This window comes from Primulina huaijiensis, chromosome 10, assembly GCF_012295235.1.
Source record: "Primulina huaijiensis isolate GDHJ02 chromosome 10, ASM1229523v2, whole genome shotgun sequence".
Lineage (NCBI taxonomy): Eukaryota > Viridiplantae > Streptophyta > Magnoliopsida > Lamiales > Gesneriaceae > Primulina > Primulina huaijiensis.
Genome location: NC_133315.1, coordinates 445,365 through 463,430, shown reverse-complemented (window position 1 = coordinate 463,430; position 18,066 = coordinate 445,365). Strand labels below are relative to the sequence as shown.

The 18,066-nt window shown below is 33.4% G+C and overlaps 4 protein-coding genes across 4 annotated transcripts; all 4 read left to right on the top strand.

Moving 5' to 3' along the window:
- The first annotated feature begins 222 nt into the window (after positions 1-222).
- On the top strand, positions 223-1,806 carry LOC140986934 (baicalein 7-O-glucuronosyltransferase-like). Its single transcript, XM_073455351.1, has one exon. The coding sequence runs from the start codon at positions 290-292 to the stop codon at positions 1,661-1,663; it is 1,374 nt and encodes a 457-aa protein (XP_073311452.1). The 5' UTR covers positions 223-289; the 3' UTR covers positions 1,664-1,806.
- Positions 1,807-10,442: 8,636 nt separating this feature from the next.
- On the top strand, positions 10,443-11,063 carry LOC140986548 (late embryogenesis abundant protein At1g64065-like). The gene has a single exon (XM_073454843.1). The coding sequence runs from the start codon at positions 10,443-10,445 to the stop codon at positions 11,061-11,063; it is 621 nt and encodes a 206-aa protein (XP_073310944.1).
- Positions 11,064-13,137: 2,074 nt separating this feature from the next.
- LOC140986623 (late embryogenesis abundant protein At1g64065-like) lies at positions 13,138-13,940 on the top strand. The gene has a single exon (XM_073454928.1). The coding sequence runs from the start codon at positions 13,191-13,193 to the stop codon at positions 13,848-13,850; it is 660 nt and encodes a 219-aa protein (XP_073311029.1). The 5' UTR covers positions 13,138-13,190; the 3' UTR covers positions 13,851-13,940.
- A 1,383-nt stretch (positions 13,941-15,323) lies between these two features.
- LOC140985767 (late embryogenesis abundant protein At1g64065-like) lies at positions 15,324-16,188 on the top strand. Its single transcript, XM_073453683.1, has one exon. The coding sequence runs from the start codon at positions 15,448-15,450 to the stop codon at positions 16,084-16,086; it is 639 nt and encodes a 212-aa protein (XP_073309784.1). The 5' UTR covers positions 15,324-15,447; the 3' UTR covers positions 16,087-16,188.
- The last annotated feature ends 1,878 nt before the right edge of the window (positions 16,189-18,066 follow it).

Sequence of the window (18,066 nt, the reverse complement as noted above, 5' to 3'; positions counted from 1 at the left end):
TTCGAAGAAATATCTAAAACTAATTTAAATCCCAATGTTCAAGAAATGAGGAAAATAATATCATTTCATAGAATTTATTATTTATCATGTAGATATTCTTACGCATTAGAAGAATGTTTTCTCAACAGTGAACCACCATTATCAAGTGTACCAAACTATGTTATAAATAAATAAATAAAAATTATTATTAAAAACATTATTTGAGTACGCGACACTCTGCACTGGACGCTACCATTATACTCAGCGAAAGATAACTTTGTTGGTTCTAAATTTGGTAGTCTTATCAACAATGGCGGAAACCATTGTCCTTTATGCTACGCCGGAGCACATGAATTCCATGGTAGTACTTGCAAAATTCATCGCCAAACACCACCAAGAAGTTCACGTCACCATCCTCAGCACTGCCTCCACCTCCGCCGCCGCCTCACTCGCCGCCATCCCCTCGATAACCTACCACCGCATCTCTGGAGCCGCTATTCCCCCTCCAAATCATGTCACCAATCCCGTGGAACTCTACTTCGAAATCCCACGTCTCCACAACCCTATACTACTCGAAGCTCTCGAAGAAATATCCAAGAAATCAAGAATCAAAGCTTTTGTCATTGATTTCTTTTGTAATTCAGCGTCTGAAGTTTCTAAAAGCTTGAATATACCCACTTACTTCTATGTCAGCAGCGGCGGATATGGCCTTTGCGTGTTTCTTTACTTTCCTACTATTCACGAAACCATTTGTGGAGACATAGGAGTATTCAACGATTTTCTTGAGATTCCTGGGTGTCCACGAATTCTTTCATCAGATTTTCCCAGTGGAATGCATTTTCGAGAGAGCAACGTCTACAAACATTTTCTGGACACTGCAATTAATATGGGAAGATCGGATGGGATCCTCGTGAACTCGTTTGATGCGCTCGAGCCTGAAGCTAAAGTCGCACTGGTTAAGGATTTGTGTACACCAAACTCTAAAACTCCTCCAGTTTACTTTCTTGGCCCGTTAATTTCTGATATTAACAGCAAGAACGGTGCTACTGAGCACGAATGCTTGAAATGGCTGGATTTACAGCCAGCAAGAAGCGTAATATTTCTTTGTTTTGGCAGAAGGGGTATGTTTTCGGGGGATCAGTTGAAGGAAATGGCTGTTGGTTTAGAAAACAGTGGGCATAGGTTTCTCTGGGCTGTGCGCAGTCCGCCGGAAAACCCTATATCACTGTCGCAGGAGGAGCCAGACTTGGACGCGATTCTTCCGAAGGGGTTCTTGGAGAGAACTAAAGATAGAGGATTTGTTTTGAAGTCATGGGCTCCCCAGAAGGAGGTTCTGAGCCACGAATCCGTCTTGGGATTCGTGACACATTGCGGGCGGAGCTCGGCTTTGGAATCGCTGTCGTTCGGCGTGCCGATGATCTGTTGGCCTCTGTACGCTGAGCAGAAGATGCAACGGGAATTCCTGGTGGAGGGAATGAAGGTGGCGCTGCGGCTGGAGATGACGTACGATGGGTTTGTTACGGCGGCAGAGATTGAGAAGCAGGTGAGGGAGTTGGTGGAGTCGGAGAAGGGGAATCAGATCAGGCAACGTGCGGCGGAGATGAAAAATTTCGCTAAAGAAGCGGCGGAGAATGGCGGATCTTCGGTGGTGGATTTGGAGAAGTTTATCAGGTGTCTTAATTAAGGGAAAAAAATAATAATAATAATAATAATAATATATTATTATTATTAAATAAGTAGCTAAGTGAAAAATAATTATAATGTTATAATCACTCGTTACATCTTTGTATTTCAATTATGGTTTTATCAATTTATCTATGACTATATGGATTAAGCATTTACTAATTCTTAAGTTTATTTTTAAACGTATTTCAATTATTTCTCTATTCACATTAAATATAATTTTCATAGTAATGTGATTTCAAACTAAATATCTAGTTTGAGCAGGAGGGTGTAATTATCACGTCTCTATTATTTCAGAAGAATATCTACGAAACACGAAATTTCAAAGGAAATTTACTAGCCAAGATTTGAAAATGTCAAAGATATTATTTTTAAAAACATCTGTATCTAGAAAAATAATTGAAAACAAAAATAGAGTTACATCTGCTTTTTAACTTCTAGCCTAATTTTATTTATTATGATTTGAAACTTCAAAGCTTCTCTTACCATTTAAAGAAGTTTAATGGGTTGTAATTGGATTTATAATTTTACATTAATATGAAATTTGCAACTTTAGTTATTAAACATTAAACTTACAACTACTGGTTGATGTCATGTACTCATAAGTGAATAAAAATTTTGTACTCATAACTATTTGGGTTCAGATGAGATTAGTTTTTTTGGAACCCAAACTTAATGATCTTTCATTGGTTGTGTTCCAAATAGGTTTTGAGTGTGTTTTGTGTGCAGTGGATATCACATGTTGTTTACTTTTTTCAACTTCATTGATCAGCCTATATTGTTTTTGAACAGATTTGCAATTAAAATAATATTTTGTTTTATCTCTCATCGAGTTATCCTTGGCTGAACTAGTTTGAAAAAATTTCCTATTAGATTTAGCATATGATCTATCAGGTAAGTAATCAATACCCAAATTTTTTTTTATTTTTGTTCATGTACTCAAAAGGTTTTTCGATTTGATGAATAAGTTCTTGAGGTTCGTATACCATATTGGATCTTATAAAGTGAATACATTTCTCTTTGCATACGTTTAGTTTTGGTTGAGCACTGGTTTCAGCAGGTTTCAGGAATGCTTTCCTTGTTGCTGAAACTGATACCATTTTTTTCACCAACATGTTTCTGCAACTCTGGCGTTTCAGTTAACGTAACTGAAGACTTATTCCAAAATGAAACTGGTTCGGTTAACTTGAAATTTTCAATTTTGAAATTATGGTTCTCATCTTGTAGCTTTGCATTCTCAATTTTAAATTTAACAATCTCTACTCTTAGACTCAACATTTCACTACAATGTTCCCAATCAATTTCACTTATGTCCTCGGGTAGATCATTTTGTTTAGCTTTAATTTCTTCGAATGAATGAGAAAGTCTTTGGTACTAATTGACCATGTCCTAAAGTTTATTGACAATGTCCTCTCGTGAAAAATCAGTTGAGTTCAAGTCAAATACATGTTCATTGGTAGATTTGAACTCAACATCTTTTGCTATTAAACACTTTACCTTTTCATTATCGCTGGAGATGCTTGAGTCTTTTGATATAGATGATTCAAAATCTAAATCAGTCCATTTTGATTTGTTTTCTTCAGCCATCATTGCAATTTGATAATCTATTTTCTTAGAGAACTTATTTTCATCCTTAGATCTCTTTTTACCCAAAGTTCTCTTGCCCTTTTCAGATGGTCTTCTGTCATCCCTTTTTGGTTTAGTATAGTCTGCTATGAAGTGATCAGTTTTGCCCCAGTTTAAACAGGAAGTGGAGTCATCAGTTGACTCATTCTTTTGATAAGATATTCAATTGGAGTTTTGAAAGTTGCCCTGATTTTTTCTTAGAAATTTTCCTAACTTCTTTACGAATAGTGACATAGAATCACTACTTAATTGTTCAGCTGACTTTTCATTTGAAACAGATGGTTCTAGTTTCACCGCAGTTAAAGCTTTAGCCAGTTGAGTAGCAGGTTGATCATCTTCCCTTATTTGCAATTCAAATTCATAGGCTTTTAAGTTTGCAAATAAGTCATGTAACTCCATCTTTTTCCAATCTTTTGATTCATGTATAGCTACTGTCCTGATGTCCCATTTTTTTGGTAGTCATCTCATTACTTTAAGAATCACTTCTCGGTTGTTGTAAACTTTTCCAAGTGCACCGAGTTCTATTATAATCCTGCCGACTCTTTCATCAATATCAGACATAGATTCTCATGGCTTCATCTTGATGTTGTAAAATTTTTGTATGGCAACAGAGAGCATATTTTCTTTGGTATGCTCATTTCCTTCACATAGTTAGATCAACTTTTATAGATTTCTTTGGGCGTCTTGCACATTTGATCTTGCTGGATTTTGTTTTTGTTTAGTGTTTTACATAAGATGTCTTTGGCCACGTTGTCGAGATTTACTTTATTCTTATCATTGTTTGTCTATTCATTTCTTGGTTTTTCTAGCATTTGAGAAGCACCCTCAGTGATGACTACAACTGTATTTGCCTTTATTATCTTCATTGGTCCATCTATGATGACGAACCACATATCATCGTCATGTGCATCTAAGTACGCATGCATTTTGATGTTCCAATCATCAAAATTTTCTTTGAAAAACATTAGAATCTTGCTGAATGATTCCATGATGATTTTTTTTTGTTCAAGGACAAGAATGACCTGCTCTATTACCACTTGTCAAGATCGATATATGAAATTTAGATTTTTTTTCCAATTGTTTCGATTGTGTTAACAATGCTGAAACTTTCTTCTTGTCAATAGAGTTTTCAACAAATCTATCAGTATCAAATGTGTGGAATAAGACTTACTAAAACTGATTTGAATAAAGTCATATTCATTTGGGTAATTAATATAAGGTAAACTGAATGATAAATTTACACAAAAATTTTTATGGACGTTCGGAGAATTCAACACTCCTACATCACCCATTCTTCCTCAAGGAAGGTTTTTACTGAAAGACTCTAATAATTAAATGTTATTTGGAATTACGTACTTAAGTTAGGACTTGAAACTGTCCAACTGAAACTCTTAGTGAAACTGAAACCGAAACTGAAAACTTAGAGTACTAGAATTTTTTGCTCACAATTTATCTGGTTTACACAGAAGAATGTTTGCACCAATATGATCCTTGAGATGACCAGATAGATAATCAATAAGTTGTCTGCTTCTTTTTTGATCTGATTGTGATATATATGATAAAGATTTTTGAGCTTCTTTAGTTTTACGTTGGCCAAAACTGCTTGTGGCTGTTTCAACTGATCCCATATTTAGTCTCAATCTGCAACGTTAACTTGTACGAAGAAATATCTATTCATGACTACAAATGTACTTGTTGGTGATTCATCATCTTTTCTGGTATCAGTTGGTTTCTTAAAGAGCCTGTCACTCTGATTGTTAACATTATTTGGTATAATCAAAAGTTGTATGACTTCAGGTTAATTTATTTTGTAGTATTATATGATGGAGTATGTCCCTTTCTCAAGATATATATATTGAAGAAAAAATTACACGATGTGGTCATTTGATTGTTTTGTAGTATTATATNAAAATGGTCTGATGGTTCTTATGAAGATTATATACTCAAATATAGCATGCAAACAATATATGTAATGTAGTAAAGGAAATGTTACAATAATTTTATGGATGTTCAGATACTAAAGTTCATGTGTTACCCCTTCTTGCACTTAGAAATAATTTCACAAGAAAACTTTGGTTTTACAATATTTTGTAACAACCCGCTTCAATTTTAAGACTTATTCATTGCCTAAGTCGAAACTCCTTGTTAAACTCAAATGTTTGAGACGCGCAATCTAACAATCAATAGAACAATAATGAAGTAAAGTAATGAATCCTCATAACTGTTGAAAAAATCCTCGAACAATCTTGATAAGAAACGGTCGAGTGGGTTGACAGAAGCCCTTGATGATTTGATAAATGTTCTTTGAAGCGAGGGCTAATGAATAATAGTGACTATTAAGGTGATGAGTGCTCAGAAATCGTTTTGGATAATGCAAGCATGAATGATTTTTTCTTCAAATGTGTGTTAGCATCTATGAATGTCTCTTTAAGATCTTCTTGGCATTATTTATTTATATTACCTTTTGCATTTACGCGTTCAACGTTCATCTGTAGCTCATTAAATGAGCATTAATGCAAAAATATTATTGTCACCATCTTTTCTTACTTTAACACGCCCTTCAATTAATGAGCAGTTTGACATTTACCAAATATGATAGGAAGCAGTCACTGACAACGAAAAGCAAATAGCTCTGCGCATAAACTTTTGTGTAAAACAATCTAATCTTCTCACATCATGTTTGTTGGATATGGCCAGTCTAACAACTTTTCTGATAAAGTAGGTGAGATCCTCGTAAGATGTGTGGCTTGTATCTGAAGATAACTTTACTAGACCGTTTATTAGTGTTCTTGGATATAGTGAATGGTCGAGTAGTTCATGTGCCAATACTGGTGATCAAAAGCGATCGAGTAGATCTAATACGCCATTGATAATGAAACAAATGAATATCTTAGCGTTACGAGACTGGTTAACTAGATTCTTCTGAAGCGATCGAGTACCTTTACAAAGCAAACGATGACTTGATATAATATAATAAGTTATTGTCTGTTGTCACCAAAACTAAGAGATCTAGCAATTTCTTATTTTCTGGTGATGGCAAAAACTAAGACCCAGATATATTACGATATATGAGAAAAATGAATTTCATTGTTATAGAGAGAGTAGGAAGGAAGTAAAAACATATTACACCTACGTGAATAAAAAAAATATATACTACTTCCTAAACCAAGAGCTTCCACCACCTCCAGATCAACCACCCCTCTTCTGATAATCTTTTTTCTTCTCCTCTTTAGTTGTTGCTCTTCTTCTAGCTTCGTCTACCCTCCATATGGATTTTTCTTGCCTTCGCTATTCTTCTTCCCCTTTTTTTGGCATCATTTTTTTGAAAATGATCCAGAATTTCTTGTAGTTGAATGCCAAGGGTAGCCTGAAAACCACCAATATGATCCCCAAGTCTTTGTTCAATTTGGATTAGCTGTCTAAACAAGATGACTATGATATCGTTGGTGTCTTCTTTGAACTCTTAATATCATCCATGCAACTTTTATCTCTGATTTGACTTCTGATACATTTCTCATAACATCTTGGCGAAGATTAGAGATGTCAATGTCATAGGCGAGCAGAGGAATATCAAATTCAACCACGAGCCTTCAAACCTTGTCTAGACGGAAGTTGTCTCTGCAAAGAGTGCATCGGCCGCAGATAAGGTTTACTTGAGGGTTTAGCTTCAAAACTGTCATTTGAATCTAACCGGCCATCTTCATTTTCATTGACCACCTCCACATGCTCCATGTCATCTGCCCAGAGGTGCCTTCACGACTGGGAATTATGGGAAAAGCATCTTTTCAAATTTCAAAATCGACTGATGGAGTAGATATAATAGGAGAATCATCTTGAGTAGCAATCTTCGAAGAATGTGGGGACTGGGGGCCCTTTTTTTCAATCATAGTCTCAAGAGATGTAACCTTGGGACAGTCACCAAAGAGATCAAAGTCCATCATAAACTTCATCATTTCATCAACTAAAGTCAGAGGGACCTCAGGTAGTGGTGCATCCATCTCAACAATTGTGGAAGGAACTATTTAGCAGCTAGTAAAATCAGCAGAAAAGAAAGGTGCTTCCGGTTGGGTTTTCCCAACGATCACATCAGGTTCTGTGGTTGAAATTGGATCAGCAGTGGAAGAAGGCTCTTTGACCCATGATTGATCAGCAGTAGGAACATGAATTTTGTCCACAAAATCGGCTGAGGAAGAACCACTGTCGTCTTTCGATCGGTTAAACTTAAAATGATCTGGGACAACTGATTCATTCCCTTTTCCTTTTTATTCTTTCTCATCTTCTTACTCCATGCCCATCTTCTTCCTCCATGCCAATCTCCTTGAAGTTAACTTTATTCGGCCGTTTATTAATGTTCTTAGATAGATTGAATGGTCGAGTAGTCCATGTGCCACAGACTGGAGCGCAAGAGCGGTCGAGTAGATCAAATACACAGTTGATGATGAAATGGTTGAATAACTTAGCATTACGATAACGGTTAAATGGATTCTTCTAAAGCGTTCGAGTTCCTATAATACAAATCAAACGACAATTTGTTCTAATACAATAATTTATTGTTTATTATCACCAAAACTAATGGTTCTAACAGTATACGGTTCTTTTTTACCAACTGGGTAAAACCAAATTTGGGCAGCATGTTTTTTTTACCATTATGTGATTATTTTTAAGGATTTTTAATGATTTTTTGTGAAGTTATGATTGATTTTGGGCTCTAAAAATTGGATTTCGGATTGGTGCTGCTTTGCTACCGTTGCGGGTTCTAGGCGTCGACTTTCAGGTTGGTGTTGCTTTGTCACCATTACAGACTTTGGACGTTGGCTTTCGGGTTAGTGTTACTCTGCCAAATCTAAACTTTTGTATGCTTGATCAAGCGGCTATGACTGTTGACTGAAGAAAAGTTATTAGCCATGTTTCTTAAAATTATTTTTTGACGATTGGAGGTTAAGCCTTAACAACATTCCAACAACTATTCAATTTTTTAAAATTTAAGATGACATCATTGAACTAAATCGGGTAAAAATCATATCAAGAATATATGAAGGAGAATGAGTAATAGGTCTTCCAAGACTAATCATGTAAACAAATGTCCTATCCAAAACTGGAGCAGCTTGATTCATTGATTATAGAGTAGGTCTCTTGTGAGATGATCTCACAAATCTTTATATGTGAGAAAGGTCAACTCTACCGAGATACACAATAAAAAATAATAATCTTAGCATAAAAAGTAATACTTTTTCATGGATAACCCAAATAAGAGACTCGTCTCACAAAATACGACCCGTGAGACCGTCTCAAACAAGTTTTTGCCTTGATTATATGATAAAAACCAAAAAAAAAGATTAAATATCTAAAATATGATTTTAAAATAATCAATTATCAATCTCAAACTGGAATGGTCATAGACCAAATCGTTGAAAACATAGATGACCAAAATCGATGAAGTTCGATGATGATATTGATAATGATGCTCGAGATATTAAGCCCTTTAAACCAACTAAGCGTCTATTCAACCCTAAACTCTCATTCATTTGATTATTAAAAAAATAATAAAAAAATTGTATCAACAATAAATAAATAAGAAGAATACATTTATTTTCTACTTGTGCCAAAGAATCTGCTGCATATTTTATTTAGTGTGTTTTTCTTCTTATATCCAAATATTTTCCTAGATATGCATCACACGCATTGATGGATCCCACAAAAGCACACATATTGGATATCGTTTGGTTCGTGATATTTGACAAATAATATGGAGATAAGTAATATTTTTTAATAATAAAATATATAAAAATGATAGTTAATATAATGTTTGATTTGATTGATTAAATTTGAGATAATGTGATATTATCTTTTTGTCTTTTTGAAAATATTAATAAAATATTTATAATATTATTTATTAAATGTAATATTGTAATTTCATTTTAATGATTTGATTGTTCTAAGATAAATTATTGATTATTTGATTGATATAAAATAAATAATTGATATATATATAAATAATATGGTACATCAAACATAAAATTAGATTAAATAAAAATATAGATAAAAATATAAATAAATAATAACGTAAATCAAACTGTAGGTTAGTGTTAAAATTTATAGTCATGGTGGGCTCACAAATCTCGTTCAGATGTTTGAATACCCAAATTTCAAATTCATTATGGAGCAATGTGTCTCACATGTGCTTGCACGTGCCAGAAAAGGACGTGAAGGAGGGGACACGATGTTGGTCCACCCCACATGCCTATCTTTTACTTTCTTTTTTAATTTTTATTTTCTTTTTAAATTTTTTTGATGATTTATATTTAAAAGTTAATAATATTTTATTGACAAACAATCTGATCAGTTGAATTTTTTTTTTCAAAAAAATAAACGTTAATTTACGGCTAATTAACGACTATTGTACGATAATATTAAAAACATTGTCAGATAAAAATAAAATAAAATCATCACTGACATCCACATAAATGCCGCACAAGCCGCCAAAAAAATTGGGATTAAATTTCTACTATACATAAAGTTTCCATGTTATTATGTAAAATAAAAATTTTGAGCGGATAAATTTCGATATTTTTACATCTTTGAATTTAATTTCAGGATAAACTTTTTGTCATTTTAAAATCTGAATGAAACCAATAAATGTATGACTATGTATTAATATGCTTCTAAATTATACTAAAATGCCATCTCCAAGAGTTCGATTTTATACAGTATTATTTGATTTTTTTAATTTAGAAATATATAATATTTGAACCATTTTAATTTTATTTTGTGTCAAAACAGTTTGATCTATATCATTCAAAACCAATCATATAAACTTCGATTTAACATTTGCATTCAAAATAGAAAATTGTATTCAAAATAGAAAAAAAAAATCAATTTTGATTTCGATTTTAGTTACCTATTTTTCGGATTAAAACAAAATTTTAACACCGTTGTCCGAGAGATGTATGCTAAAAGGAAAAAAGGATTTTTTATTTAGAGCTGGGGATTTGTCGTAAAATTTCATAGAATTATTATGAATCAATTTGATTCTTGTTTTTGGGATATTTCACGATTTCTGGTTTATAATGCTAACTTTTCCAATATGTTTACTTTGATTCCACAACTCGACGTGCCGAATTTCTTCACTTTTCCTCCAATTTCTTGCTAAATCAATGGCGGACAAGAATCAACGGTGGTTTCCAGTATGCTTCAACAATGGCGGCACCCAAATCGACGAAGAACAACGCAAGCGGAGGCGCAAGAAATGCCTACTCTACGCGTTCCTGTTGGGAGTCCTCAAAGCTGGAATCACGCTATTATTCCTCCTAACCATCCTCAGATTCCGAACCCCCAAATTCCGCATCCGGTCCGCCACCTTCGAGACTTTCGATTTCTCCGCAGCTGCCGGCACTCCATCGTTCAACGCCCGGATGCGCGCCGAACTCACGCTTAAGAACTCGAATTTCATCAAGTACAAGTTCCCGAGCACGGACATCTCGTTCTATTACAACGGCGAGCGCGTGGGTTCGACGATCTTCCCCTATTCGCGGGTCAGAGCGCGATCTACGAAGGAGTGGGAGGTGGTGGTCGAGCTGTCGGCGGTCGGATTGATCGGCCGCGAGCAGCTAGGGAGTGATCTGAGATCGGGGGTTCTGATGCTGAATGGACGGTCGAGATTGAGTGGGAAGGTGGAGCTACTGAAGCTGCTGAAGAAGAAGAAATCCACGGAGATGGATTGCATTCTAGCCGTCGATTTGAATAAGAGACTGGTCAGAGATTTGAAATGTAAATAAATTTTTATTTCTGCTGAAATTGTAGTAAAAAGTCAAGTAAATCTCTTAATAGTAATGGTGTGTAATAATTACTTTTTTTATTTTTTGTACACTTAGAAAAGTGACTGAGTAATGAATGAAAAGAAGTAAGTTTTACGTTGAGAAATGAGCTAAATATATATATATATATATATATATATTTTTAGTAACTTTAAGTTTGAGCTAAGGGTTTGAGTCTCAAGAGACACCGAAAATTTTTGGAACAATTTTTTTTATTAACTTCAAGTTTGAGTTAAGGGTTTGAATATTAAGAGATACCAGAAATTTTTGGAAGGAGAAAGAAATTTACAGGTGTATATATCAACATAGCAAAAAGTTTAGGGGCGACTATATCGAAACAACAAAATTTTCGAGGAGAACCCGTGATATTCGGGATTTTTCGGGGTGCAGATGCAAATTACCCGATTATTTCTTTTAAAACAATATGACAAATGCTTGCCACCATCGTTAGTCTTTGTGATTCCTTGTGCCCATCTAGAAGATAGAATATGATGCACCCATAATAATTCCAAAACTCCACCTAAAAAAGGAACACAAGCCCCCACTTGTCAAAATATGATTGGGCCTGACCAAGACTTTTCGGAATTATGATATTTTCACCAATTTATGAATTTAAATAAAATAGAAGCTTCTTCCAATAAATCAAAGACCGTTACTCTTTTGATTGGGTCACGAGTGGACCAGATCAAGTTCGAAGATCATTTGAAGTCCTTGCAAATTATTTATTCAATATCTAGCAAAAATTTTAAACCAAAAAACAATAAATGCATAGAATAATAATATAAAAATATTTCTAACGTAAATCCATTAAAAAAATTTTATGATTGTTTTTCAAAAGAATAATCTAGTCGATTCTCTGATAAAATAAGATAGTATTTAAAAATGATAATGAAATAATATATTAAGGGTGTTTGCACGCAAAAAAATTATGATTTTGTAGAAGCGATTATATTTTTAGATTATGAAAATTAGAAAAAACAAAAGTGGGCGATGTTTAATTTTTTTTATGATAGAGTATTTGATAAATAAATGATTCGCATATTAGTTTTTTAGTTATCTTTATTATCGATAACATTTCTCTTCATTTATTTGAATGTGAGTGATAATTTTGGATTAGATAAAAATATTGTGTGTTAATAGTGTCGAGACCAATTTTTATTTATTTATCAAAAAATATCATAATAACTTTTATAGAATCAGAATCTGAATCAGCTTGAAACTAGCTTTAAGATTTCAATTAAATTGATCAGACACAGAAATAAAATCTGAAATTAAGAAACATGAAACTGACTTTTTTTCAAGTTCGAAGAATCGGAATCAGAATCAGCTTGAAACTAGCTTTAAGATTTTAATTAAATTGAATCTGAAGTTAAGAAACATCAAACTGATTTTTTTAAGTGGAAAGTGTAAAAATCTATTTTTTTTATTGATTTCAAGCAATCCCTAAAGTAATTTGATATTCTATATTTTTAAATTTATTTGGAAAATAAAAGTTAATCAAGTGAAACATGTTGTATGAAACCTAGTATGATATGTTTGAATAAATGCCGAGTGGGAAAAAGTGTGTGGATGAAGCAAAAGTCTACAAATTGAGTGGACATTCGTAGAGAAGGAAAGCCACCGGACGCGTTAATTAGTTTATTATGACAAAAAAGAAAGCAAGAAACGTGTTTATGTAAAACTACATAATTATGCTAAATTATTATTTTTTTGTTGAGATATAAAATTAATATTTATTTACTTCTTAACAACTCTATAATTTTAGTTTTGTATATATATATTTTTTAGTTGAGTAACAGTTTCAAACCTGAAACTTTATCATAAATTCAAGATTTTGATGTCAGATGAATATAAGTTACGTAATTATTTATGTTTTTGGATATCTATTATCCAATCATTGATGTATTAAAATACATTATTTATCTAACTCACAAGTTGTATGCTTAGAACAAACAATTTTAAATATTTTTTTTATAAGTTATGTCAAAGAGAAGTCAATGTGTTCCCCTATATATGAGGAGTAGCCACCCCACACAATCTTTCCATCTTTAAACACCATCTCTTACTCCTTCAAAGCAACAAATTCTAATGGCTTCAAAGGAACAAGAGCTTCCAAACATCCCTCCCGTTACCGCCAACGGCCACGAACGCGGAGATGCGGAGGCGGCCTCCGCAGCTTTCCATGATGCTAGGCAGCAACGTAGAAAGAAACGCCAAAAATGTTTACTCTACGTAGTGTTGTTCATCATCTTCCAATCCGCGGTCATCGCGGTATTCTCGCTGACCATAATGAAAATCAGAACACCGAAGTTAAGCGTGCGTTCGGCAACGTTTAACAACTTCAACATCGACAACTCGACAGCAAAGCCGTCGTTCAGCACGAGGATGAACGTCGAGCTGCGGCTCAAGAACTCTAACTTCGGTCGTTATAAGTACACAAACACAACCATTTACTTCTCTTATCGGGACACGTCTATTGGGGAGGCATTGGTTAGCAATTCCTACGCGAAATGGAAGTCGTCGAAGAGATTTGTCGTGGTTGCGGATTTAGACTTTGCGGGTGCGCAATCGGATCCACAGCTCGCTAGTGATCTAAATGCCGGAGTCGTACCCATTTTGAGCCAAGCTGAGCTAAGGGGAAAGGTGGAGCTTTTGTATGTGATGAAGAAGAAAAAATCCACTGATATGAAGTGTTCTATGGAAATTTTGACTGGCTCGCAACAGTTGGGGAATATTGTTTGCAATTGATGACTTTTTTACTTGTATTGTTTTTTCGGGGTGTAATATATCTATATTTTGAAATTATTGTTGTATTTATTATAGACAAATTTTGTTTTTGAAATTATTTTCCCTCCTTTTAATTTTAAGTTTTTTTTGTAATAATACTTCTTGGTTTGTAATAAATATATTTATCTGATACTGTGATGTTTAATTCTATCATTAATTTAAATTGTATATGATAATTTATATAAAAATTAGAGTGTGTCTCTTGTAAGACGGTCACACAACCTCTATCTGTGAGACGGGTCAACCCTACCGATATTCACAATAAAAAGTAATATAATCTTAGCATAAAAAATAAAACTTTTTTATGACCTGTCTCACAAAATACGACCCGTAAGACCGTTTCACACAAGTTTTGTCTAAAAATAGGCTTATAATACTCATAAATTTGAATTTTTGTTCTGGTTATTATCCATTTAGCTTGCTTATTACAGAAAATTATTAAAGCCTTTTATTTACAAAGAACATTTTGGACACGTTTATGCATTCAAACATTAAATTCTTCAAATAAAAAGTCTTTTTGAAATAAACAAAGGTCAACATCCAACGTTGGTGTCGAAAATTAACGTAGGAAGCCAAACATGCCAAACTTAAGTCCCTCGTGGCAAACAGTTCCAAGTCCGAGTGGAAATTATTGACTTAGATTTTTTTCCTTTAAATACATACATATATATATATATATATATACACACACACACATACACACACATATATATATATATGATTTTAAATTGAAAGTAATATGTTTGTGTGTGTGAGTGCAAGTTTTGAATTTTCTTGGTTGTGGATCGAAATCGGAATCGTCTCTAAAATAACGAAAACAAAACCATTTTTCGGTTTTTTACCGACTCGATCCCGGTTCTTAAAAGTAAATAGGACTAATTTTATGTTTTTTGAGTACATATTTTCCATGTATATAAAAGTATTTAATTTGACATTCAAGTGAGATAAGTCGTTATCGTCCTCCCAGATTGATTTTCCTTATATTCACATTTAATTAACAGGAGAACAATATATATATACCATAAAATTGTGCTTAGTAGGCGAAGAATTTGAAAATTCATAGAAGTAGACATCGGCCAGCTCAAAATTTTCTAATAGAAGCATCGATTATGACCCAATGTTTATTGTCGCGTTTAAATTTTTCTCACGCCCTTCACCACAAAAATTTAAAATAAAACAAAGTTATACATGATGATAACAATTTAATTCAAATCTTTTAAACTGTACAACAGCTCATCAACACAAGTCTTTTAAATTGTACACAAACAAAGATACGTGTTTCAATAGAAACATTTGTGAATAATGAAGTTTGAAAAATTATGCCCCACCTATTTTCTCAAAGAAATTTCAGCAAAAGCATTCTTACTAACATAAATATATTACCATTATTCAGTAGGTAATCTTAACGACCAAGTAGTCCCCTTAAAGGCTATATAAATACACAACTATCCAAATATATTTTATTCAAATCATAATCACCATTCAATTTTCCTCCACCACCTAGCTCCTATTGATCTTCTACAAGTAGGATCGAACTTCATTTTTCAAATCAAATCCGATGGCGGAAAAACCCTCTACTCCATCCCAAGCAAACCCGTATGGACGTGTCGATGAAGAAGTCGTCAATGTCGCCATAAGAGACGAGAGACGTAGAAACCGTAAGAAATGCTTCGTGTACGTTTTAGCATTCATCGTGCTTCAAACATGTGTTTTTCTCATCTTCGGTCTCACCATCATGAAAGTCCGGTCACCTAAATTCAGGGTCCGGTCCGCTACGTTCGACACATTCGAAGTCGCCACACTAAACACAAACTCATCGTTCAGCATCAAAATGATAGCCGAGTTGGGAGTCAAAAACCCGAACTTCGGCAAGTACAAGTACCAAAACAGCACGGTCGAGTTCTACTATCTCGGCACGTATAAAGTTGGCGAGGCGGTTGTGCCTGGAGCGAGTGCCAAGTCCCGGTCGACTAGGAAATTCGAGGTCACGGTCGATTTGTCATCGACGAACGTGCCCTCGGAGGTGATCTCGGGCCAGTTCAGGTCTCGTGCTATAATTCCATTGACTAGTCAATCGACCGTGAGGGGAAAGGTGGAGATCATGAAATTGATGAAAAAGAACAAGTCCTCTAATATGAACTGCACAATGGACATTAATATATCTTCTAAGAATATTGAAAATCTCACCTGCCGATGATTTTCTATATTAAAAAAATCATTAAATTTTGTTGTTTAATTATATGCTTGTTTCAAATTATTTCATTACTTTTGGGTATTGGTGTTAGAATGATGTGTTCAGGCTGGCCACTTTCTTGATTTCTTGTACTTTAATTTTGTATTTACATGTTAATAAATGTGATGTGTGAACTTTTTGCAAAATAATAATTTTTTTTGTTCAATAAATATTGTTTTATTTCATGAAATATTATATATAACGAATATAATTACATATAAACTTAAGTCTATAGCTAGTGTATGGATTTAAAGTTATGAAGCATTGATTACTCCATAATTGTTTCTAAAGATGAGAAAAGGTAAAATTGGAATATATAGTTGTATCCAAATTTAATACTTAATATTTACTAGCGCTGAGGAGAACATTTATTTATTTCACATAGTATAATTAAATTATCATATAAAAATTTTGTTAAAATTTTAAAACCAACATTTTAATAGAAAATTTAGAGAAAAATCAAATATTTTTGCTCGTTATTATTGATATATGTATCTAATGTTTTGGTGAACTTAATGATAGATATTTTATTTTGATATTATAGCGCAGAAGTCTATATATGATATGAATTAATGGTTACCGTATTGAATATCTTGCTTATGACTAAAATCAATTAATATATGCTTTTGAGATATTCGAGTTTGTGAAGCATGTGAGCATGTGACTAATAATTCACGAATTTGATTTTTTCTATCAATACTTTTTCAGACGAACTTTTCTTCTAATGCAGTTTACCTGATTAATTTTGTTTATAGATAACTGCGTTAACCCAAAAACTTTACGCCATCAGCACATCGAAAGATAAAAGATTGCGGGTCGAAAATGACAGCACAATACATGAGGTCATCGAACTAATTGAATTTAATTATGTAGTAATTATGTGGAAAAAAATATTAGGAACCTTTAGTTTTTTAGAGAGAAATCGAAGCAATTTATATAAAATAGGTAGTTTAATTTTTTTTTCTTTGAATGGGGAAAGAGGAATGTTACTAGAGTTGTCATAATGGATCAATTCTGTCAGAATGTCTCGTTGGCCAAATGGGCCTTGTTAGATTAGCAATTTCGTATATGCCGAATTGGCGGGCTTGACGTGGTTGTAATGGGTTGCGATCAAACTCGTCAAACATAACTAAAAATTGACAGGTTAGCATGTATCGCTCAGCCAAATAGGTGGGTTGGATTGGTTATTCCAATGCGTCCAAATGGTAGGTTGTTGCTCTACTGGGTTGTTATGACAACACTAAATGTTATAATTGAGTCTTAAACCTAGATATCGTTCAAACTTAAAACATCAATGTCAAATAAATTACAAATCATAAATAGCAGTTTAATTTATATAATCAATTTGTATATAAAATTTCTAGAATCTTAGAACTTGGATTAATTTATGGTACTTATTACAGTCCCCCACAATTCTCGTTTCTGTTATGAACAAATGAGCAAATACGGATGATGAGTGTGGAGTGGTGTCGCGTTTTAGCGAAAACACGCTAATAATTGCCTATGTCTATTTTGATAATAGAGGTTGCCAACTTAACGCTTTCAACTGAGGTTTAAATTCATATGGGGAAGAACTAGGAGCAAGGTCGTCCTTTCTCGGATTATTCATGCAAAACTCGAATACTTGAATATCAAATAATAAAAATTTAAAAAATCGAGGTTTAAATTTATATTTAATGTATATTTACTCTAAATATTTGGATAAGTATGTTCAAAAAATTATGGCGGGGGACAGAAGATATTGATATTTTTTTAGTTACATGGTTTTGATGAAAATAACTAAAATTGATCGTCATAACATAATTACAAGACTATAATTAATTAAAAAGTATATGACTAAAAACATCATATTCTAATATATACATGACTAAAATTAATATTTTACCTTTTTTATTATACATACCATATAAGAGGATTTTTAGAATGTATATATGAGTGCATTAA